At 37.0% G+C, this 24,778-nt stretch overlaps 1 protein-coding gene across 4 annotated transcripts in view; it reads left to right on the top strand.

Moving 5' to 3' along the window:
- Positions 1-24,778, top strand: part of TTLL7 (tubulin tyrosine ligase like 7) — a 171,850-nt gene that overhangs the window by 104,194 nt on the left and 42,878 nt on the right. For all 4 annotated transcript variants that reach the window (XM_018045669.1, XM_018045672.1, XM_018045671.1 and 1 more), the window contains 5 exons: positions 8,203-8,289; positions 12,933-13,131; positions 16,975-17,180; positions 18,243-18,377; positions 20,660-20,740. In XM_018045669.1, coding sequence (XP_017901158.1) covers positions 8,203-8,289; positions 12,933-13,131; positions 16,975-17,180; positions 18,243-18,377; positions 20,660-20,740 — 708 coding nt within the window. The remainder of the gene's footprint in view (positions 1-8,202; positions 8,290-12,932; positions 13,132-16,974; positions 17,181-18,242; positions 18,378-20,659; positions 20,741-24,778) is intronic.

The raw sequence follows: 24,778 nt of genomic DNA, 5'->3' as shown, positions 1-24,778 counted from the left end.
TGGGAATCCCCTTGTGTGTTATTTGTTGTTTTTCCCTTGCTGCTTTTAATATTTGTTCTTTGTGTTTGATCTTTGTTAATTTGATTAATATGTGTCTTGGGGTGTTTTGCCTTGGGTTTATCCTGTTTGGGACTCTCTGGGTTTCTTGGACTTGGGCGATTATTTCCTTCCCCATTTTATGGAAGTTTTTAACTATTATCTCCTCAAGCATTTTCTCATGATCTTCCTTTTTGTCTTCTTCTCTGGGACTCCTATAATTCGAATGTTGGAGCATTTCATATTGTCTCAGAGGTCTCTGAGATTGTCCTAATTTCTTTTAATTCATTTTTCTTTTTTCCTCTCTGATTCATTTATTTCTACCATTCTATCTTCTATTTTACTAATCCTATCTTCTGCCTCCGTTATTCTACTATTTGTTGCCTCCAGAGTGTTTCTGATGTCACTTATTGCATTATTCATTATATATTGACTCTTTTTTATTTCTTCTAGGTCCTTGTTAAACTTCTCTTGCATCTTCTCAGTCTTTGTCTCCAGGCTATTTTTCTGTGATTCCATTTTGATTTCAAGATTTTGGATCATTTTCACTATCATTATTCGGAATTATTTATCAGGTAGATTCCCTATCTCTTCCTCTTTTGTTTGGTTTGGCGGGCATTTATCCTGTTCCTTTACCTGCTGGATATTCCTCTGTCTCTTCATCTTGATTATATTACTGCATTTGGGGTGACCTTTCTGTATTCTGGCAGTTTATGGAGTTCTCTTTATTATGTAGTTTCCTCACTGTGGATGGGGTTGTATCAGTGGCTTGTCAAGGTTTCTCAGTTAGGGAAGCTTGTGTCAGAGTTCTGGTGGCTGGAGCTGGATTTCTTCTCTCTGGAGTGCAATGAAGTGTCCAGTAATGAGTTATGAGATGTCAGTGGTTTTGGAGTAACTTGAGCTGCCTGTATATTGAAGCTCAGAGGTGTGTTCCTGTGTTGCTGGAGAATTTGCGTGGTATGTCTTGCTCTGGAACTTGTTGGCCCTTGGGTGGTGCTTGGTTTCAGTGTAGGTATGGAGGTGTTTGATGAGCTCCTATCGATTAATGTTCCCTTGAGTCAGGAGTTCTCTGATGTTCTTAGGATTTGGACTTAAGCCTCCTGCTTCTGGTTTTGTTTTATTTTTACAGTAGCCTCAAGACTTCTCCATCTATACAGCACCGATGATAAAACATCTAGGTTAGAGATGAAAAGTTTCTCCACATTGAGGGACACCCAGAGAGGTTCACTGAGTTACATGGAGAAGAGAAGAGGGAGGGGAGAGTTAGAGGTGACTAGAATGAGATGAGGTGGAATCAACAGAGGAGAGAGCAGCTAGCCAGTAATCACTTCCTTATGTGCGCTCCTCAGTCTGGACCGCTCAGAGATGTTCACAGAGTTATACAGAGAAGAGGAGAGGGAGGAAGGAGACAGAGGTGGCCAGGAGGGTAAAAGAGGGAAATGAAAAGGAGAGAGACAGATCCAGCCCGTAACCAGTTCCCTAAGTGTTCTCCACTGTCTGGAACACACAGAGATTCACAGAGTTGGGTAGAGAAGACAAGGGGGAGGGAGGAGACAAAGGCAACCTGGTGGAGAAAAAGAAGAGTCCAAAGGAGGAGAGAGCGGTCAAGCCAGTAATCTTGCTCTCAAGTAAAAATGGGTACTGAAAATTGTGTTTTTAAAGGTACAAAATTGATAACAAATACCAAAAAGCAAAGATTAAAAATCTAGAGTAGATGTTGGATTTTCAAAAATACAATATTAAAGAAAAGAAGAAGAAGAAAAAAAAATTCACAAGAATTCTTTAAAAAAAGCAGCAACAACCACAAAAATATATATATATATGGCATTTGCTTTAAGAACTTAAAAGTTAAAAAATGTTAAAATAAAAAATAAAAAAAAAGAGGAAAAAGAAAAGAAGAATAAAACCAAAACAAACAAAAAAAGAATGATCATAGAAATAGTAAAAGTATTTCTGGGACTTTCTCAGGTGTTGTTGTGGGCAGTGTGGGGTCAGTTCATTTTCGGATAGTTCCTTGGTCTGGCTTATATTTCTTAAGATCTATACTTCCAAGGCAGTTCCCTCTGTTTTAGCTTCTTCTGTTTGCTGGTTTCTTCAGTGTCTGTTTTCTGCCCTGACAGAAGGGGGATGGTGGTGGACACTTTTTTTTTTTTTTTTAAGGCTCACTTGTTCAGTCGCGCTGTGGGGAGGGAGGGGTGCTGCAAACAAATAACACTGGCATGTGCTCGTAGTGTCTCAGCCACGCTGGGCCTGTGCCCGCTCACGGTGCACACCGCTCAGGCTCTAGGTTGCTCTGCCGGAACCGTCTGAGGCTGGCTCTGGGCTGCATGCACCTCCCCGGTCTAAGCCGCTCAGGCTCAGGCACTCAGGTAGTCCTCAGAGGTGCAGACTCGGTTGGGCCTGCGTTTTGTGCCCTTCCCAGGTCCGAGCAGCTCGGGTGTTTGGCGAGCGCGGTCGCTGCGACTTACCGCCTTTCCCGTGCCTGCTGCTCGGTTTTCTGGGTGCACATCTGGCGCCCCTTCTCAGGCAGATGGCGACTGTCCAGAACCCCAGGAAGGCTTAGTTAGCAAAGAAGCTTGCTTGCAGTTTGGAAGTTTCTCTGGGGCTGCGATTGCCCCCTTCCGGCCCTTCCAGCTCTGGCTGCCTATCACTGGAGGGGGATGGTCTGCAGCCGGCTAATTCTGTTCCATCCTTTGTTCTGTGCACCATCCTGGCAGTGTCTTATGTTAGAGTTTTTCACGTGGTGGCCATCTCACAGTCTGGTTTGCTAGCCCAAGTTAGTTCGCTCTGGTTGCCATCGGTCATTCCGCCGAAAAAGCACTGCAGTCCGCGCCTCCCTGCCCAGTCCCCACTTGCTAGTGGCAGATGCAGGCGTCTGCGCTGCTTCTCCGCTGGGGGAGTTACTGTTGGGCTAGTAATCTGTTGCTTTTAATTATTTATTTATTTTTCCTCCCTGTTATGTTGCCCTCTGTGCTTCCAAGGCTCGCCACAGACTCAGGAGCAAGAGTGTTTCCTGGTGTTTGGAAACTTCTCTCTTTTAAGTCTCCCTTCCCAGGACGGAGCTCCCTCCCTACCTCTTTTGTCTCTTTTTTTCCGTCTTTTATATTTTTTCCTACCTGTTTTTGAAGACAATGATCTGCTTTTCTGGGTGCCTGATGTCCTCTGCCAGCATTCAGAAGTTGTTTTGTGAAGTTCACTCAGCATTGAAATGTTCTTTTGATGAATTTGTGAGGGAGAAAGTGGTCTCCCCATCCTATTCCTCCACCATCTTAGGACCACCTCTGATATGATTTTTTTAATTGATTTATTTTTTATTGAAGGACAATTGCTTTACAGAATTTTGCTGTTTTCTGTCAAACCTCAACGTGAATCAACCATAGGTATCATAATATGATTTTTTCTCAAAAGAAATTACAGTATGCATCCTTTAATCATAATAATTTACTCTGAATTGATATTTTACTACTTCATAGACTATATAAGGACCATATCAGTTTAGTTTCATTTAGTGTCTCCTTCCAAAGTTTGTGCTGTTATCATATACTTTACTTTTACATAAGTTGCAAGCCTCAAAATGTATTATTGTTACTATTACCTAAACATTCAGTGATTTTAATGTTTCCTATATAACTTCTCATGTTTACTTACATATTTACCTTTTGTGTTCTTCATTCTATTGTGCATATTCATGCTTTTGACAAGGTTTGTCTTCCTTCAGTTTGAAGAAGTCTATTATTTCATGTTCCTTGTAGCATGAGTGTAGTGGTGATGAGTCTTCTGCTTGATTTGTTTGTTTGTTTGTTTGTTTGTTTTTCTTGGTTTTGGTTTTTGTCTGCAATTGTCTTTTATTTATGCCTTTACTTAAAATTGTAGTTTGAGTATAGAATTCTATGTTGGCACTTCTTTTTTTTAATCCCAGCACATCTGAATGTAATATGTTGTTGTTGTTTTTTTCTCCTGGCAGCCTTTTTCTTTATTTTCAGAATTTTGATCTTGGTGTGTCTGTGGGTTTTTTTTTTATTATTATTCACACTGCTCATAATTTTCTTGACCTCTTGAAGCTGTAGATTCATCTCTCTCATTGGTTTCCTTTTGTTTTTCCTTCAGATTTTTTGCTGTGTTATTTTGTATATTGTCTCTTTATGGGACTCTCATTACACATATTAGATTATTTGACAGCATCTCACATACAATTGGCCTTCTGTATTCACAGATTCTGCATCTGTGAATTCAAGCAATTGTAGGTTAAAATATTTGGAAAAAAATTCAGGAAGTTCTGGAAAGCAAAGCTTGAATTTGGCATGCTCCAGCAACTACTTTCATAGCATTTTATTTGTAGGTACTTATATGGCATTTTGGAGAAGGCAATGGCACCCCACTCCAGTACTCTTGCCCAGAAAATCCCATGGATGGAGGAGCCTGATAGGCTGCAGTCCATGGGGTCGCTAAGAGTTGGACACGACTGAGTGACTTCACTTTGACTTTTCACTTTCATGCTTTGGAGAAGGAAATGGCAACCCACTCCAGTATTCTTGCCTAGAGAATCCCAGGGATGGGGGAGCCTGGTGGGCTGCTGTCTGTGGGTTCGCACAGAGTTGGATACAACTGAAGCGACTTAGCAGCAGCAGTAGCAGTAGCAGCATATGGCATTTAGTTTGTATTACGTATTATAAGTAATTTAAAGCTTATTTAAAATATATAGAAGAATTTTTGTAGGTCATATGTAAATATTGCACCATTTTGTATGAGGAACTTGAGCATCTACAGATTTTGATATCTGCAGGAGGTTCTGGAGCCAACCCCTATAGATACCAAGGGACAAACTGTATATTTGATATTATGTTCTGTTTTCCTTCTCTCTCTCTTTCTCTCTGTCCTTCAGTTTGGATGATTTCTATTGATGTATCTTTGCTGAATTCAGTGTACCAGTAAGGCTATCCAATCACTTCTTATATTTTTCAACTCGAGTGTCCATTTGGCTCTTTGAATTCTGTTTCTCTATTAAAAGTTGGCATCTTTTATTCATTTTGTTTTTATCAATTTTATCTAATATGTATATAAGTTATTTTAAAATCCTTGTCTGTTAATTTTAACATCTGTATCATTTATGGACTTGCTTTTATTGATGATTTCCCTTTTAATTGTGGATCACATTTTTCAGTTAGTTTGAATGTCCTATAATTTTCTTTTATTCTACAGACATTGTTAAAATTCATCAAAATTGAACTGATACTATTTTGTTCAAAAGAAGACATTTATGTCTTATTTCAGGGTGCTAGGTCAAGGGACTGCTCTTTGAGGCAAAGAAAAGTTGAGCAAAAGCAAAAAATCAACAGTGGGAACTGCATCAAACTTAAACGTTTCTGCACACCAAAAGAAACAATCAACAAAATGAAAAGCCCGCCTATAGAATGGGAGAAAATTTTTGCAAACCATATATAAGAGAAAGAGTTAATATCTAAAATTTGTAAAGAACTCATACAACTCCATTACACACATACAAATAAACAACTTGGTTAAAAATGAACAGAGGAACTAAATATAGACAGCTTTCCAAAGAAGATATTCCAGTGGCCAACAGGTACATAGAAAGATGTTCAGCATCCCTAATCATCAGAGAAATTTAAATCAAAACCACAGTGAGATATCACCTCACACTTGTTAGAATGGCTATTATCAAGATTAGAGGTAGCAAGTGTTGGAAAGAATGTAGAGAAATGGGAACTCTTATAATCCATTGGTGGGAACGAAAAATTTGTTCAACCACTAAAGAAAATAGTACAGAAGTTCCTCAAAAAACTAAAATTAGATCTACTATATGATCCAGCATTTCCATTTCTGAGTATTTACCCAAAGGAAATGAAAACAGGATATCAGAGACAAATGCACTCCCATGTTTATTGCAGCATAATTCTCACTAGCCAAGTTATGGAAACAACGTAAGTGCCTGTCAGTGGATGAGTGGATAAAGAGGATGTGGTGTGTATATAAATGGAATATTACTCAGCCATGAGAAAGAAGGAAATCCTGCTATTTGTGACAATGTGGATGGACCTTGAGGACATTATACTAAGGGAGATAAGTCAGACAGAGAAAGACAAATCCTGTATGATATCACTTAGATGTGGAATCCAAAAAAGACAGAAGCATAACACAAAGAGTAAAATAGTGGTTACTAGGGCTGGGGTATGGTGGAGTTGGAGAAATACCGTTCAAGGTTACAGTCTCGTAACTAGAAGTAAATAAGCCCTAGAGATCTAATGCTCAGTAGAGTGAATATAGACAACAATATTGTAATTATCAAGCATTAGTTAATTATCTCAGTCTCAAAAAAGAAATGATGATTATATGATGTGATAAAGGAGCTAACTGTTACTAAAACAGCAATCATGTTAAATGTATAAAGGTATCAAGTCAACATTTTGTCTCCCTTAAATTTACACAATGTTATATGTCAAATATATTCCAACTAAATATGAAGTAAGAAAAGAAAAAAAGTTGAACTGAGGCTCAGGCTGCATTGCAAAAGGTTTGCTTTAGTTTACCTATAGTTTCAAGCACCTTGTGAGTGATATCTATTCAGTCTATTACAGGCTTCATTCTCTACTGGTATCTAGTAATTTCAAGACTATAGAGAAGTGTTTCTGGTTTTCTATCCATGCCTCTATCCTCCTATTCCACTATATACTCAGCTAAAATTGCTGTTGGAGAGGCAGAAGGTGAAGAGGACCAGGTCTGTGGGGCTTTTCTAGGTGTCTCACTAGCCCACATGACATTATAAAATTCCACTAGATTCTGTTTATCCTTGCAGAGTCTCTATGCTTATTATAGACCTAATCTCTGCTCAGGGAGGCCTGGCGTGCTGCAATTCATGGGGTCGCAAAGAGTCGGACACGACTGAGTGACTGAACTGAACTGAACTGAACTGAATCTCTGCTCAACTGTTGAGCTTGACAAATGACCCCAAAGTGGAAAGTGGCCACTTATCTCTGCTCACTTAGGGAACACTTTTCCCTCTCTGGTATAATTCCTTTTACATTACATTTATCCATAGTTTTCTGATGTCTTAAAAAGTATGATTATTTAGTTTATCATCTTTTTTTAGCTGTTATGATGAAAATATTGTCTATATGACCTTATTTCTCCTAACAAAAGTGGAACTCCTTACTTTTTAACTATTGTGTGCTGCTGTCTTTAGAATTCATTGTAGGATTGTTGTTTAATCAAAGCTTTATAACAAGAATCTTTTGGTATTTTAATAACTAAATCTTAGGTTGGGATGAAGAGTGACCTTTTTTATGGATTTTCATTGCACAGTGAGATTTATAGTTTCTTTTAACCCCCCTTTGAAAAAAAAGAAACATAAATATAAATCATAAATATATAAGTGAAGATATGGTGTTTTATATGTTGAATAAATAATGAAAGCAGTTGACTGTGCCACTTTTTAGTATAGCTATTATACCCCTGTTGCTCCTGTGTTTTCATAATGTTACCCTTTGACTTCAAAGTGACTCTTGAAGAGTATAAGAGAAGATATTAGGCTTATAGAATGAAAACCTTTCATAAAGTTCTAAAGATGTTCCTGTTCAATAGTTAAAAATTTGAGTTTCATTAAATTGTGTCAGTTACCTAAATACTAACATTGGATTGTTCTAAATGAACCTATTAGGCCAGTCGTCAGTGTTCTGTCTAAAGTTGTAATTTTATTTTACACTAATCAATATGGAAATGATTGATGAAATTGTGCTCTAGAGAAATCAGAGTGAACTTTTAGAAATTTTAAAGTATCCAATAGGCTAATTTATTGAAGTATTGTATTCTAAGATCTTTTTTTTAAACTTTATTTTTCTTTGCATTTTAATTTTTTATTTTTTAAAAAATTTAAATTTATTTATTTTAATTGGAGGCTAATAATTTATGTTTTCATAATGATATATTGTTTATGATTATCAATATATAATATTTTCAGCTTGGTACTATTTTTATTACCAGATTTTAGTGAAAGTTTTTTCAAGAGTTTGCCATGATCCTTTATTTCTCTTTTGATCTGAACAATCTTTGTTAAATAGTTTTTGAAATCTTTACTATACACCAAGACTGATGAACTTGGAAAAATTCTGGAGTCCATTAGTGATCATGATTTTAACTAAATTTTTTTTTAAGGAGGAAGACATTTTGGATCTTCTGGAACAATGTGAAATTGATGATGAAAAGCTGATGGGCAAAACTACCAAGTCTCGAGGACCAAAGGTACCTTCTCCCTTACTTCCTATCAAAGTAGACTCTTCTATGGACAGTTGATTTTCTTTTCACTTTTCTGACTCTGTGAATGACTGATGCCACTTTAAAGAAACTTTGTGGACTATAGAATTAGATGACATTATCTTGTATTTAGGAGAAGCTTCATTTTGTTAGTTCTTCTCATTTTCTAGTTCTATCCTTAATCAAGTGAAAGCCCTATGAGTCAGGGTCAAATGAGACCTAGAACTGGTACCATCATTATATACTCGGTACTAAGCTCTCTTTATATCTCCAGACATATAATTTTCAGAGATGTGTAGCATTTTAGATAGGACAAATCATGACTCTAGAGATACTAATGAGGAACCCCATTTTTACTAGCCCTGCAATATTAAATTTGTGTAAGGTAAAACAGTTAAAGTTTCTAAGAATGCATAGAAATCTACCATGCTGGCAGAAATAGGCAAGTGTTTGCTCTGTGCTTCATCCACGTGTTCTTTTGTTATATGTCAAAGGCTTTGCAAGTAAAGTAGGAAATTTGAGTTCTTAAAATCTTGGAAAGATTTTCATTTCACTTTTTTTCCGCTTTACATTTGAGCAGTACTGAAACTATCACTTCATCCTCACAGATATCCTGCTCTGTCATGCATTCATGATTTTTGTTACATGCCTGGAATGTCTGCTTATTAAAAAAATAATTGATTCACTGCTTGATTGACTAAAGTCCCCCTCCTAATCCAGCTGCTGTTGTGAAATCTTCCCCCCATGCCTCTTATTAGATCTAGACCTTCTGTCCTCTCCTTCTAATGCTGTAACACAAATGACACTTTTATAAAACAGTTGCGACAAAAGACTGTATATTTGCCTTAGTATGAGCTTGTGAGTTCCTTAAAGATAGGAGGTATATTTCACCTTTACACCTCTAGCATCTAGCATAGCATCTGGCACTTAGTAGGTTCTCAAAACCATTAGTTAAATTTGTTGAATGTGTCCACATGGACCTTGTTGACTAGTGGAAGGGCAGATAGGTGAACCAAAAACCAAGGTATATTGTGGCAAGTACTGCAATTAAGAGGGTGAGAAGTGCTACAGCAACATAGAGAAGAAAGGGATTGGTAGACTATGGATGGCTTCATAAAGGAAGCACCATTTGAGTTGCTTCTTGAGTAGTTCCCTAAACATACAAGAAGGGTAGAAAGACATTTATGGTAGAACAAACATGGAGGTATAACACTGCATACAGTATTGGAAAAACAACAAGGAATTTGGTATGACTCAAGTGAAAGATTCTTGGAGAGTAAATGGGTACAAGACGAACCTGGTGAAAGATACGTATCTGGTGAAGACCAGAAACATGGATGTCAGGCATTGTTCTTTTGAATTACGTGTTCTCTATTAAAGAACTGTAGAAAATGTTGTTGATAATTCCTTTGGAACAAATATATTTTTAGAGTATGAGAAAAAGTGAATACCTTCATGTTATTGTTTCATTTTGGAAAATATAGGGAAGTTTCTAAACTTTTTATATTAATTATTTAGCAATTTGGCAATCCAGATGTGAGGCAACCTGGGTGCACAATATTTGTGGAAGATCTGAAAATACAAAGGCTTTAGGTCACCCTTCTACTGTCTTATAATTTTGTTTAGCTTTGTCAAATAAGACTTATCCAAATAAAAATATTACCTTCAAGAGGACAGAATTCACACTGTGTATTTCTCAACCCCTCTTATTCCAGGCAAATAGTAGGGGCTAACAATGGTGGCACTAGGGGTAAAAAACCCGCCTGCCAATGAAGGAGACATGAGAGACACACATTCAATCTCTGGGTTGCGAAGATCCCCTGGAAAAGGGAATGGCAGCCCACTCCAGCATACTTGCCTGGGGAATCCCGTGGACAGAGGAGCCTGACAGGCTATAGTCCATGGGGTTGCAAAGAGTCAGACATGACTAAAACAGCTTGGCACATAGCACAGCACAACAATGTATTTCTTGAAATGAAATGAAATGATTGATTTCTGTAGTTATTAACACTAGAAATATTTTGAAGTACTGAAAGTTGCATAATAAATCTGAAATAAAAGTACTTTTAAAACTTCTAGCATCCTGTACACCGAGGGTATGGAGTGTCCTAAATTTCAAAATGGCCTTTCCTTTTTAGAGGGATGTTACCACATGCCAAATATTGATTTCCAGTGTATTTACTGGTAGAATAATTGAAAGTATTCAAGGTTAAATGAAACTGGTACTAGGAGAAACAAAGTTTCAATTATTTAAGAATATAAGAAATATTAATTAGCTATTAAATACATAAAGGTATGCTTATTCACTCAGTTGTATATACATAAATAATATCACATAAAGTATTATCATTGTTCTTCTGTCAAGCAGAATGTATTTGGTATTTGTTTTATTATTCTTTATACCATTTATATATTTTTAATATGCAACCAAGTTCATAGTACAGTTGGACATAAAATGAATGATATGGCTTACGTTAGAACTCAATACCAGTTTACAAATTTCATTTTGTAGTTAAGGCAGTGTTTGGAGTTTATTTGCTATGACTTCTTATTAATTACTGCTTAAACAATGTGTTTTTAACTAGTCCCAAATGCATGTATGAAACAAAGATTTAGCTGTCCATTTCTGTTTGTGATTCTTTGTAGACTCAAATAACTCATTATGTAGTCAAGTTCCTTAAGAAACTTTAAAGCTGTTTGCCTACTTGAAGGAAGGTACTACTAGCAAGCTTCATTGTGCCATTGTTTCTTCTGGGTATGCTACAACACTTCTGAAGAAACATCCTTTCTCTAGAATTCATATTCCCCAAGACTGTCAAAATGTTTGATGATTGTGTTACTGGTAAATGTTTTTCTGTGTATCCCTTTGAACATTGTTAGCTCTCAGTAAATATTAGACTATCAAAAGAAGAACATATCTTAACTACAAGTTGGTACTTTAGTGTATTAAATTAATTCCCTGCTTTCTTTTTCATCCTTTGCTAAGACAGTGACTTTAAGACTGTGCTTTGGCTTACTATGTACTCTAGGCACTTTGTGAAATGCTTTTTCTTTCTTTATCTTTCCATCCTACACTGCTACATGAGAGGACATACCCCATTTCCATGAAATCCCAGGGTAACCAAGGATTTCATTACAGTGTATGCTAACATCAAAACATTTTTGTTTGATTTAACAGGGAACAAGAAACTAGTATACAACTGCACGAACCTTCCCTAGCAGGAATAAGAGGCATATAGCACGTTTAATTGCCTCTTAAAATGACTAGGTTACGAAACCGTGTTACTCTACTTGGTTGTGCATGTTCTTTCTGAAGCGGAGATGTTCCACTTGCCTTACGTTTTATTCCTTCAGCTGGCATCATTGGAAACACATTGACTGGGAGATTCAGCAACAAGTGATTCTGATAGAGATACTGGAATATGATATCACAGCATTTTGAATCTTTACAAACGTATCCATCTACATAGCACTTATTTTCTTAAAAAAATATGTAATACTGAAATTTTTATATTGTATCGCCCTTTAAAATGTAGTGTTGGCAATAAAAAGCAATGTTGTTCCATTATGACCAGACCCTATGTGTCAAAGGTAGGAATCCTCCAAGAAAAGACATGAGCCAATTTGGAACATGGAAACCTAACTAAAAATTTTGTTTCTTAAAGTGTCCATAATGAAGTTAGACATGTGATGAATATCTTGCTTCTTGTTGCACATTATTCAAATGGATAGGCTCATAGACTGTTTTTAGATGTGGCCTGTTTTGTTTATAGTGAATTATCTTATTTACAATGGCTTATCGGACTGCTGCCTTCTTATTTTGTTTTTCGCCTCTTTTGATTTTCTTTTTATTCCTTCTCTCCTCCTCCATTCTCTCTCACAAAGTCACATGCACACATACACATATACACATTTATTGACTCATTTTGAACATTTTGTTGGTCAGCCTCTGAGTCTTACTCTTTGCAACCCCAGTGGACTGCAGCACACCAGGCTTCCCTGTCATTCACTATCTGCCGCAGTTTGCTCAAACTCATGTCCATTTAGTTGGTGATGCCATCCAACCATTTCACCCTCTGTCTTCCTGACCTCAATCTTTCCCAGCATCAAGGTCTTTTCCAATGAGTTGGCTCTTCACATCAGTGGCCAAAGTACTGGAGCTTCAGCTTCAGCGTCAGTCCTTGCAATGTATATTTAGGGTTGATTTCCATTAGGATTGACTGGTTTGATCTCCTTGCAGTTCAAAGGACTCTCACGAGTCTTTTCCAACACCAGAGTTCAAAAGCATCAATTCTTCAGCACTCAGCCTTCTTTATAGTCCAACTCTCACATCCATACATGACTATTGGAAAAGCCATAGCTTTGACTCTATGGACCTTGGTCAGCAATGTCTCTGCTTTTTAATACACTGTCTAGGTTTGTCATGGCTTTTCTTCCAAGGAGCAAGTGTCTTTTAATTTCATGTCTGCAGTCACCACCTGCAGTGATTTTGAAGCCCATGAAAATAAAATCTGCCACCTTTTCCACTTTTTCCTCATCTCTTTGCCAAGTGGGAAACTAGAAATCCTAAACTAATCATGTGCATAAGACTTTCTGAATTCTAACAAAATAAACATTTCCTTCCATTTTAGCCCCTGTCTTCCATGCCTGAGAGTACCGAGATAATGAAAAGACAGAAGTACTACAGCAGTGACAGCAGCTATGGCAGTAGCAACAGCTCTTCAGAATCCGACGAAAATGAGAAAGACGAGTACCAAAACAAGAAAAGAGAAAAGCAAGTTACATATAATCTTAAACAGTCCAACCACTACAAATTAATCCAACCATCCAGTAAGTTAAATTCTGCTAGCTTAGTTTTTATGTGAAAACGTATGGAACTGAAATCACTGAACTCAATAAAAGACCTTGGGCCAAATGAACCAATCTGTGTGAGGAGACCTAGATTCTACCCCACTTCCTTCCCCAGCCAGACCTCAGTTAGGTCTGGATCCCACAAACCCTTTCGGGGTCTGCAAATGGAAAACAAAAGGGGTTTGACTTAAGGATCTCTGTAGTCTTTTGTTCCATATTTCAAAGTCTTTGTTAAGTCCTAAATTTCTGCATGAATCTTTGAAACTGTGCCTCATGGTTGATCTGCTGATGGCATTCTCTTTTAAGCCCCAATATTCTCTCATTCCGTTCCACATTCTGTCATTCATTTTGTTTTATATTCTCCCCCATTTCAAAAAACGTGTGTGTCTCTCTAGGTATCTGACTTGAATGTATCTGTGAGCCACACAATTGTGAAATAGTTGAAGTTTTGTTCCCTCTCATTTTCATCATGGGTAAGCACTTCAGTCAGGACTTTGGTGTTCAGGAAGTATTCAGGAGAAGAACCAACCAGCTTCTCTGTTTCCTTCTTTCCTGCTGCCGTTTTCTGCTTTCTTCCTTTATTTCTTTCCCCATTTTCTCTCTCTTTCATTCCTTTTTCAATCCCAAATGTCCAGTGTTGTGTCTGTGATTCCTCTTTCCCCAGATGTCCAGCTTGGTGTTGGTGCTGCCCAGGCTCAGTCGGATACCCCTCCCTGATGTTGTCTGCAATGCAGGACTTCTCTTAGCCTCTGTCACTCATCTCTCTGACTGCCTTGTCCTCCACTGTCCCAGAGCTCCACAAAGGGGCTGGTTCAGTCACTCAGTAAACACATTTCTGAGCCTCTGTTGCTCTGGCTCCAGCAATGGCTTACTATGGTAGTTTCCTAATAAACTCGGCCATCCATATTTATGGGAAAAATGCATAAGCAATGCAGAATTAATATATGAAGATTTTTAATGATCTTTCTTTTACTTTCAAATTATTCCATAAAAATACTTCCTGTCTTTGAGAGCTAATATGTTTTGAGGGGAAGTAGCGTATTACATTTCATTTTTTATTTACTCTTTTAATGTATGTTTATTGAGCACCTGTTTCAGAGTTTGTAAGCTCTTTTATCCATTATTTCCTTTATCTTAAGGACTCCTTAAGTACTTTCAGTATGTCTCTGTGTAAGTATGGCTCTGTTTCTCTTTTGGAAGCTGACATTGTTCTGCCCAGATTTAATTGGTTTTGGAGCCCCTTTCCTATTGGCTAATGTGTATATCCCTAACAGCATGAACTGACAGAGGATATAGGGATGAGAAAAACTACTAGGGTTCTTGTACTCAGATTCTTTTTTCTTCTAAGACCAGTAGTTTTAATAAATTGAGATTAGACAAAGAGTATACTAAAAGTGTTTTTAAGTATAAATTCGCATTTTAAAGCTTGTCTAATTCAATTAACAACTTTCTCCTTATTAGTTGTAATTTTTTTTTTGGTAGCCATTAAGAATTGCAGCAAAGGTTTCAATTTCTTATATTCTCTATTTAATCTCACACTAAGGAATGTTATGGCCACAAGCCTTCTTTGAATTTTCTCTCCAAAGAGATGTTGATAACTGAGGATAAAAATTCAGATTATGTACAATGCTTTCTGTTGTAGAGGGTTAATATAGGAAATTTAAACTTGTTACAGTACCAAAGGATATATTTTGATTTGATATATGGTAGTCCTATGCAAAACTATATGAAGTATTTTTTCTCAGATAATTTATGCATGAAAGTTTCAACCATTTTTTGTTAGTCTACCTAAATATCATTGACACATCTAACTACTTAGTTATTCGGTCTGAATTCTAATGTGTGCAGAAGAAAAAATGAAAATCTCTTGTGATTCAAGAGAAAGTCTTGTTTTCCTTCTGCAGCTATAATCAGATTATATCTATCCAAACCATCATCATAAGCCCTTGAAGAAAGAGGGCCAAGGTGTACGTATTAGTACATGTTTTATGAGTATTCCTTAGGAGAATGGTGTGTTTCCCACACAGCCCTTTTCAGAAGTGCCATGCTTTCAAAAACTAGTTTGACTTTCAGAAGGAGATTAACAGTTGGAACAAATGGAAGCTTTTTTTGTTTGTTTGTTTGACATCTTTTATAGCTTGAATGAGTATACTTTTTTATACTCTGCAGAACTAAATAGGACTATTAGACTTATCATCAATTCAAAATATCCTTTAGAACTACATCTCTAAATATAAGGCTCAAGTCCATTGCCTTTAGAAAGGTTTACATTTTTTTCAGCTATTGAAGAGAAATATTTGGGTATTGAACCTGCCTTTATGTGAGTTTTATGAAATTATTTAATTGATGAAGAGTGATATATTTCCTAAGCAGAGAGAAAATATACAACAGAGGGTATATAGCACATATGTGCTAGAAAAGTTATAGCTGTTCATAGTATTGAATAATGTTCTATTTCTTTGTGTCAGGCATTAAAATTTGTCAAGAATAATTGGTTCTCCCTTTAAATGTTCTCAATTTGTACAAGCATAGAAGATATTCTATGATTTTTGCTAGTTGTTCTGATGACGATCATTGATCCAGACATTTTTTCTTCGTTTAAATATTTTACTATGGTAATTTAAATCTAATTTTTAAAATTCGTCTGTCCTGTGAATAAGGACTAGTCTGTCTAGTACTGCTCTTATAATAACCAGCTATATAATCTTTGTTTTTCTTCTGTTATATTATTATTATTGCAATAATTGCATCCTTCCTAGGTGGTGCAGTGATAATCAACCCACCCTCCAATGTGGGAGCCGCAAGAGATGCAAGTTTAATCCCTGGGTTGGGAAGATCCCCTGGAGTAGGAAATGGCAACCCGCTTCAGTATTCTTGCCAGAAAAATTCCATGGCAGGTTACAGTCCATGGGGTCGCAAGGAGTCAGATATGACTGAGCACGCAATCACATATTATTATTATTATTTTATTTTCATGGGCCCTAAATTTGATAACATCAATTTATCCTGACCATTCTCCCCTATTCATTTTCCCCTGTGAATCCTGCTGTAAAATATTCTGTTTCTAACATCTGCACAGATTCTAATAAGTGACCAGTGTACATTATAGAAAAAGGGAGCATGCTGGCATTAAGTCAGGATTTAGAACTGAACCTGGCAATCTTCTTGTCATGTGACAAGTTCTTTCTCTGAGTCTCCACATGATAGAGATCTGTACTTCAGAGGGTTTCTGTGAGAACAAAGAGAATAGTGTACCACCTAGCAGTACCACCTAGCATGATGCCTGGTTTGTAGACTGTGTTCCATACATGTTAGCTTTCTGTTCTTCTGGTCCTTTTGTCAAGTTTCAAGAATAGAACACTAAAGTACTGTTTAAGTATTATTCTCACAAGAGCCATTCTTTATACGTGACAGGGTTTCTGCACTATGTTCACTGTTTAAATCGAATAAGTAACTCCAAATGTATATTCTCATGATGATGCCGATGCTTTGACACTTACTGCCACCCTTCTAGGGCTTCTCTGGTGGCTCAGCAGTAAAGAACCCGCCTGCCAATTCAGGAGAGGTGGATTCGATCCCCGGGTTGGAAAGATCCTCTGGAGAAGGAAATGGCAACCCACTCCAGTGTTCTAGCCTGGAAAATCCCATGGACAGAGGAGATTGGTGGGCTATGGTCCATAGGATCACAAAGAGTCACACATGACTTAGGAACTAAAACAACAAGAAGTCACCCTACTGATCATTAGTTTGTATAGATACAATACAGTGGAGGACTTCTACTAACTCTGCCACTGTGCGATCCCTTTTCTTCATCATCCGTAGGCTCCATAAGGCGTTCAGTCAGTTGTCCTCGGTCCATCTCTTCTCAGTCACCATCCTGTGCAGACATCCGCCCCTTTTCTGCTCAACAAGTGATATCAGCATCCCGGCCGATTTCAGGGTCTCGGTCACATTCTTTAAACCGTGCCTCCTCCTACACGAGGCATCTGCCTCAAAGTAATGATGCCAGCTCCTCTGACTCTCTGACGGTAAGTCTTCTGTTTTGCTCCCCTGCGATGAGTGCTGTACTCAGGATTTAGGTGGCAGAGGGATTAGCTGGGAGGAGGATAGATTGAACATCAAATCCTTTCTATTCAACTCATGGTCTCTTGGAATTTGGATTATTCCTTTTTCTTCATCTATAACCAAGTATGGATTTTTGAAAGGCTGGCTTCACTATATCACAGAACTTGAGGATGAACACTGAGAATATATTTATTTTCCGTTTGCTCATGGAGTAGGGTAATTTTGCATTGATTGTACAGTGTGTCTGAATTTGGGGAATTTTGTTTTATGGAACATTTTCCTTAATGGGACTATTGATAAATAAGTTAAAACATTAACTATTGGTAAATTATCTTTAGAACACTGAAGTATGGAATTTAAAATAATGTTTTCTGTATATTACATTAGCATACAGTATTATATATATACATATATATAATATTTCCTCCTTTAGCATAAATCCTAGAGATTCAGTATTGAGGAAGTCAGTGAATTTTTTTGCAATCAGGTTTTCTATTAAATGCTCAAATATTGGGTTGACCAACAAGTTCAATAAGGTTTAAAAGCCAAATGAATTTGTTGGCCAACTCAGTAGATACATCCATGTTCATTTACATAGACCAATGACTTATTTAATTTGTTTATTTAATGTAGGTATGCTTCCATAGGAAAGAGTCTGAAAAGTATAAGTGAATGAATTTCACTTGGTAACAAGTTTCTTTCTTTTCTTTTTTTTGCTAATCATGAATTGCCTGAGACATATGTAGAAAATGAAACTTTTTTAAACACTCATATTTTTGTTTTGGTATTTTGAGCTACATAAAATGCAACTGTGTGGAAGTGTGAAAGACACTCTTGGAAAATCATATCCATTTAATCCAAAGATTTTAACGCTAAGAACAAATGCAAAAACATTATTTTCTTCCTTTTTCATTGTTATTTTTTCAAGTGAAAGTGCATCGTTTTTACCTAGAAAAATCTTTTAGATTATAGTGACACAGTGAAATAAGACCCCCTCCAAATATCTGTATTTTTTCAAATTTAAGAGTGAGTCTTTGCGGAAACTGAGACCAAAAGATCAAGAAGATGATCTAACAAGTCAGACCTTATTTGTTCTCAAGGATATGAAGATCCGGTTTCCAGGAAAATCAGATGCAGAATCATTAATTCTGATAGAAGATGTGAGTATTTGATGTATATAAAATTCCAAGGAGCTCATACATTTTTATTCTTCTTCTTAAAATATTAAGATTTATTCCTGATGTCATTATCTTCAGTGACATAGTAAACTTAAATGACCTCCACAAGCTTTAGAAGATACAGAGGTTATTTGAATTATTATGATTCATGAGCAATTAGATCACATTTATAATTAGCAATGCAAAATCTTTTAGTGTATAGTCCTATTTTAATGATGCTTCATCAAGTTGAAAATAATTAGTGTTAAGTAGTTATTTGTTCTTAATGATTAAAGACACATCAAGTTAAGCTTGCTTCTATAAAGATTTTAAAAGATTTAATATGGAATGAGATAATAAGGAAAAAAGTGGGCCATGGGCATGAAGTAAATATTTGAATATGATACCTTGAATGGTATTAGTCGAATTTTGAAATGGCTTACGTTGTGTTTTCTTGTTACATATGCATTTGCGCCACCCAGTGGAACGTTCTAAAATGGCAGCGTCCTAAAAGTCACATTAAAGTATGTAACTTACTCCTGATTTAGAAAGAAGGTCCAAGATATTAAAATATTAGAGCGAAATAGCATTTCTTCACTCAAAGTTCTATTGATATTTCTTCATTAAAACATCCTTTCAAATTGTTATTCTTAGATAACTTCTCAGTAGTAGAATGTTGTTTTCTGGGTTTTTGTTTCGTTTCGTTTTTCACCCGGAGAAGGCACCATCTAGTGGCTAGTTGTAGGATAGAAACCACAGCCATGCAGTTGGCTTTTTTTCACCTTTTAGCAGTACTTTAGACCTATCCTGCGGAGAAGCCAATGGCACCCCACTCCAGTACTCTTGCCTGGGAAGTCCCATGGACGGAGGAGCCTGGTAGGCTGCAGTCCATGGGGTCTCTAAGAGTTGGACACGACTGAGCGACTTCACTTTCACTTTTCACTTTCATGCATTGGAGAAGGAAATGGCAACCCACTCCAGTGTTCTTGCCTGGAGAATCCCAGGGACGAGGGAGCCTGGTGGGTTGCCGTCTATGGGGTCGCACAGAGTCGGACACGACTGAAGCGACCTAGCAGCAGCAGCAGCAGCAGCAGCAGACCTATCCTGACGATCTGTGATATTAATGTATTATACAATTAGATTTGAGTTTTTTGCTGTTTCGTTAGTTGTATTTGAAGTAGCGTATTGGAGAAGGAAATGGCAGCCCACTCCAGTGCCCTTGCCTGGAGAATCCCAGGAACGAGGGAGCCTGGTGGTCTGCCCTCTGTGGGGTCACACAGAGTCGGACACGACTGAAGTGACTTAGCAGGAGCAGCAGCAGCAGACTTATCTAAAGCACTGTCTAGAAACAAAACAACCCAAAACAATAATAAAAAAGGCTTTCGTAGTTAAAAATCAATAATGGCAATTTGTGTTTTGCAATCATAGTTATAACCAAAACCCCCAAATATTATGCTTTGTGCTTGTTATATATATGTTTTAAAAAGTGAAAATGGTATCTTGTTTACAAATGAGATGCTATTTGTTACATGAAGGGAGAAGGAAGAAAAATGAACATTAGTTGTAAAACATTATGCTAGATATATTTCTATTGATATTGTTATCTTATTCAATAGAGTAGAGGTTGTGTTTTTGCACCAGACATTTTATTTATATTTCTTAAATGTAAGTTGTATACTACATTTTTCAGTCAGGTAGATGAAAAATTAGATAATTTGAGAGTAAAACTAATGTTTGTGGATAACTATGGTTGTTCTGTAAAGAACATGTGTATAGGCTTATATACTTGACATAATATATTAGACATTAGGTTAGTTACAACATGTTTACTTATGCAGCAACTATTTTAATCTATTTGTTATAGTGTATATAACTAGAATATATATTCAGAAATTTTGCATATTTGCACCAAAAAATAAAAGGGGATAATAAAATCCTAATTATATATAAGCTATTTTCTAATGTGCTATTCAATATTTTGTTACTATGAATGATGCTGTAAATATAGTTCTTGGAATTAAAATGAAAAATCTATATTTTTGGCTTCTTCCCAGTCCTTATATTCCTGAAGACATTTGAGTTTCATTAATTAAAGATTGTTTGCTTTTTACAGCAAGAAGAGAAAAACTTTAAATTCAGATGGCTTCTTTATTTTATGTTAAAAAAATCTTTGCACTCTTTTTTTTTTAATGAAAGTAGGCATCCTTTATTTCAAACAGTATTATAGTGTTTTCATTTCACAAATTAATTGCATTAGCTTTCTTAATATTTCTTCCCTCAAACAGATCATTGATAACTGGAAGTATCATAAAACAAAAGTGGCTTCATATTGGCTCATAAAATTGGACTCTGTAAAACAACGAAAAGTGAGTAATGAATACCCCAAAACAGGTTTTTGCTCTTTTGGATTATGTATTAACCTAGGATCATTAAACCATATTCATAATCAAACTATACACATGCTCATTTGTTTACTAGTTTCCTTTACAAACATTTGTTATCTACTATGTTTCAGGTGCTGTTCTAGGTTCTGAGGGTAAACAAGCGGATTAAAAAAAATCCTACGGTCTCATAGAGCTTGTATTCTAGTTAAGGTGTTTAATAATAAATCAATATATAACAGAATGTATGATGGTATTAAGTACTGTGGAGAAAAATAAATCAGGATTAAAAATTGAGAGAAGATGACCTAAATGAAATGAGAAAAATAATATGCAGACATTTATAGCTACATTGCATCAGACAGAGGGAAGAGCAGATACAGAGGCCCGGGGTATAAGTTAGCCTGGTCTGTCCATGAGTGATGTGTTGGTGACAGTTGAAGTTGAGTAGATAAGCAGGGATCAGATCACAGCTTTACGGGTTGTGGAAATACTTAGGGTTTTATTCCAAGTGATGGAACACCAGAAATTTTTGAGCAGAGGAGTTACATAGTATGGTTTCTAATTTAGAGGGATCATGAGAGCTACTTGCGAAGAACAGAACTAGGGTAAATGGAAAATGGCAGAACAGAAGTAGAGACTAGGTACTCTATGGTTTTTAGAGTAACTAAGCTGAGAACTAATGGTTGCTTAGCTAGGTTGATAAATGAATTGAGTGTATACTGGAGAAAGAACAGGGCTTTATTTTCCCTGTTGTTTTGTTTTGCGTTGGTTTTGAACATAACTAAAGTTGATACATTGATTAGACATCTAATGCAGATGTTGAGTGTGTCATTGTATAGATGAGTTCAGAGCTAAGACTGTATATGGAGATACAAAAGGTAAGAGTCACTATTAGAAAAGGCAGAGGAACCAGAGATCATACTGCCAACATCCACTGGATCACTGAAAAAACAAGAGAGTTCCAAAAAAACATCTACTTCTGCTTTATTGACCATGCCAAAGCCTTTGACTGTGTGGATCACAACAAACTGTGGGAAGTTCTTCAAGAGATGGGAATACCAGACTACCTGACCTGCCTCCTGAGAAATCTGTATGCAGGTCAAGAAGCAACAGTTAGAACTGGACATGGAACAACAGACTGTTTCCAATTTGGGAAAAGAGTAACTCAAGGCTGTATATTGTTACCCTGCTTATTTAACTCATGTGCAGAGTACATCATGACAAATGCTGGGCTAGATGAAGCACAGGCTGGAATCAAGATTGCCAGCAGAAATATCAATAACCTCAGGTATGCAGATGACACCACCCTATGGCAGAAAGTGAAGAAGAACTAAAGAGCCTCTTGATGAAAGTGAAAGAGGAGAGTGAAAAAGTTGGCTTAAAACTCAACATTTAGAAAACTAAGATCATGGCATCTGGTCCCATCACTTCATGACAAATAGATGGGGAAACAATGGAAACAGTGGCAGACTTTATTTCTGGGGGCTCCAGAATCACTGCAGATGGTGATTGCAGCCATGAAATTAAAAGACGCTTGCTCCTTGGAAGAAAAGCTATGACCAACCTAGACAGCATATTAAAAAGCAGAGACATTACTTTGCCAACAAGGTCCATATAGTCAAAGCTATGGTTTCTCCAATAATCATGTATAGATGTGAGAGTTGGACTAAAAAGAAAGCTGAGCACTGAAGAATTGATGCTTTTGAACTGTGGTGTTGGAGAAGACTCTTCAGAGTCCCATGGACAGCAAGGAGATCCAACCAGTCCATCGTAAAGGAGATCAGTCCTAGGTATTCATTGGAAGGACTGATGCTGAAGCTGAAACTCCAATACTTGGCCACCTGATGCAAAGAACTGACTCACTGGAAAAGACCCTGATGCTGGGAAAGATTGAAGGCTGGAGGAGAAGGGGACAACAGAGGATGAGATGGTTGGATAGCATCACCGACTCAATGGACATGAGCTTGAGTAAGCTCCTGGAGTTGGTGATGGACAGGGAAGCCTGGTGTGCTGCAGTCCATGGGGTCACAAAGAGTCAGACATGACTGAGCAACTGAACTGAAGTGAACTGAAGATATTTAAGCCTCGGGACTAGATGAGATTACCTCAAGAGTAAGTGTGATTAGAGAACAGGAGAGTTTTGAGGGCTGAGCCTGGGATCAGTTCTGTGTATCGAAATCAGAGAAATGGGGTAGAGGGGTTAATCTAAGGGGACTGAGAGGGAGCAGCGAGTAAAGTCTGAAACATCATGAGAACTGGGTTACCTTGAAATCAGCTAATCACTTTAGGGATGGAGTGGGCAACCGAACTAGATGTTGCTGATGAGAGTTATAACATGAGCACCATGCCCTGACTGTTTTTGGTAACTTTGAGGATAGTGGTTACCAACTGAGCTACCAGGGAAGGTCATAACAAATTCAGAGGAATGGTGCAGAGTAAACCTCGAGTGGAGGAGGTTCAAGAAATGGGAGAAATTATGGCTAGTCCAGGCACTTTTTCAAGGAATTTGGCTGGAGAGGGAAAAGGGAAATAGAGTGGTAGCTGGAGAGGGATGTAGGTTAATGACAAGGTGTTTTTTGTTTGTTTTGTTTTTTTTTTAAAAGATGCAGCTATCTCCAGTTGTTAGTTGCTGATGAGAAGGATCCAGAAGAGACGAATGGTACAGGAAAGAGTGGTGATAGGAAATCCTCCAGCGAGTAATCTAGGGAAGGTTTGTCCTAACCGGGAGCATTTATTCTAATAGGGAAGGTAGAATCTGTGGCACTGTGGTGGAAAGATGTGAAAGTTTTCTTCTGGTGGGGAGGGGCTTTGGAAATTTGAGGACATAGTACAGTATCTCACAGAATAGGAGAAGAGAATGGCCAGCAGCCTGAGGGGCCCATAGATGGACTGCAACATTATGTTGGGGGGAGCTGTTATCTTAGTAGCTATAGTGAAGCTGTTGTATTCCTAAATAATGCAAGCTATCACTTCCCCTTTCTGAAATGTATTGCTAATAAGGTGAAAGTTGACACTGATCAAATGATGACTTTGAAATTAGGTACTTTCCTCTGAGTAAACTGAAACCACAATTAAGCATTAACTCATTCAACAAAGGACAATTTAGTGTCCTGTCACGTGCCAAGTGTTGTTCAGGAGAGTGTAGCAAAGCTGGTAGCAGAGGTAGGTTGAAAACATTCTGTAAGCCCAGAATTTCTGTTCTCTGAGTCACTGACTGTACGTAGCCTTGATTCATTAAAAAAGGAACTTCTTACTGGAATGTTGAATCTTTTTGTAAGTACAATGTACTTTTTCTAACCTAGATGATAAAGTAAGTTGGTAATGAAAACAGATAGCCCAGAAACATTAAAATATTCATAAGATATTAATACCTGATAAATATGAGATTTCAAATCAATGGAGTAAAGATAAATTTTCCCATAAATGATACTAAAACAATTGATGATTTGTAAGAAAATTAAGTTGGAGCATTATCTCTCACCCTATGCAAAAATAAATTCCAGAAAATGCTGTTCTGTTTTTTTACATGTGATATGATTATACAGAGTGATCAAATGATGTCTGTGTCTGATAGTAGTACTATTTATGAATTAGGTGAAACTATTTTGTGTTTTAAGGTTGTCATGCTCAATTGTGTTTATAAATTTCAAGTAAAAATATTTGACAACAAGAAAGCCAGTGTAATAATAATAAGTTGCAAACTATTGAAAAAAACTTAAAAGCTTTTACATGATGGTATTAGACTGAAGGGGTCTGAAAATTTGTCTGTTGGGTTGTAACATGCTAACCATTCATTGGACTGTCTGTTTGATATGTGTGCTATTGCTTAAGAAACTGCATCCAAGAAAAATAAAAAGAAACCTAGAAATGTGGATCAACTTTGGAATGTAGAATTGTTGTTGTTCAGTCGCTAAGTCATTTCTGACTTTTTGCGACCTCATGGATGGGGGCACACCTGGTTCCTCTATCGGAGTTTCCTCAAATCCATATCCATTGAGTTGGTGATGCTATCTAACCATC

This window comes from Capra hircus, chromosome 3 (assembly GCF_001704415.2).
Source record: "Capra hircus breed San Clemente chromosome 3, ASM170441v1, whole genome shotgun sequence".
Lineage (NCBI taxonomy): Eukaryota > Metazoa > Chordata > Mammalia > Artiodactyla > Bovidae > Capra > Capra hircus.
This window is presented reverse-complemented; position numbering and strand designations above follow the sequence as displayed.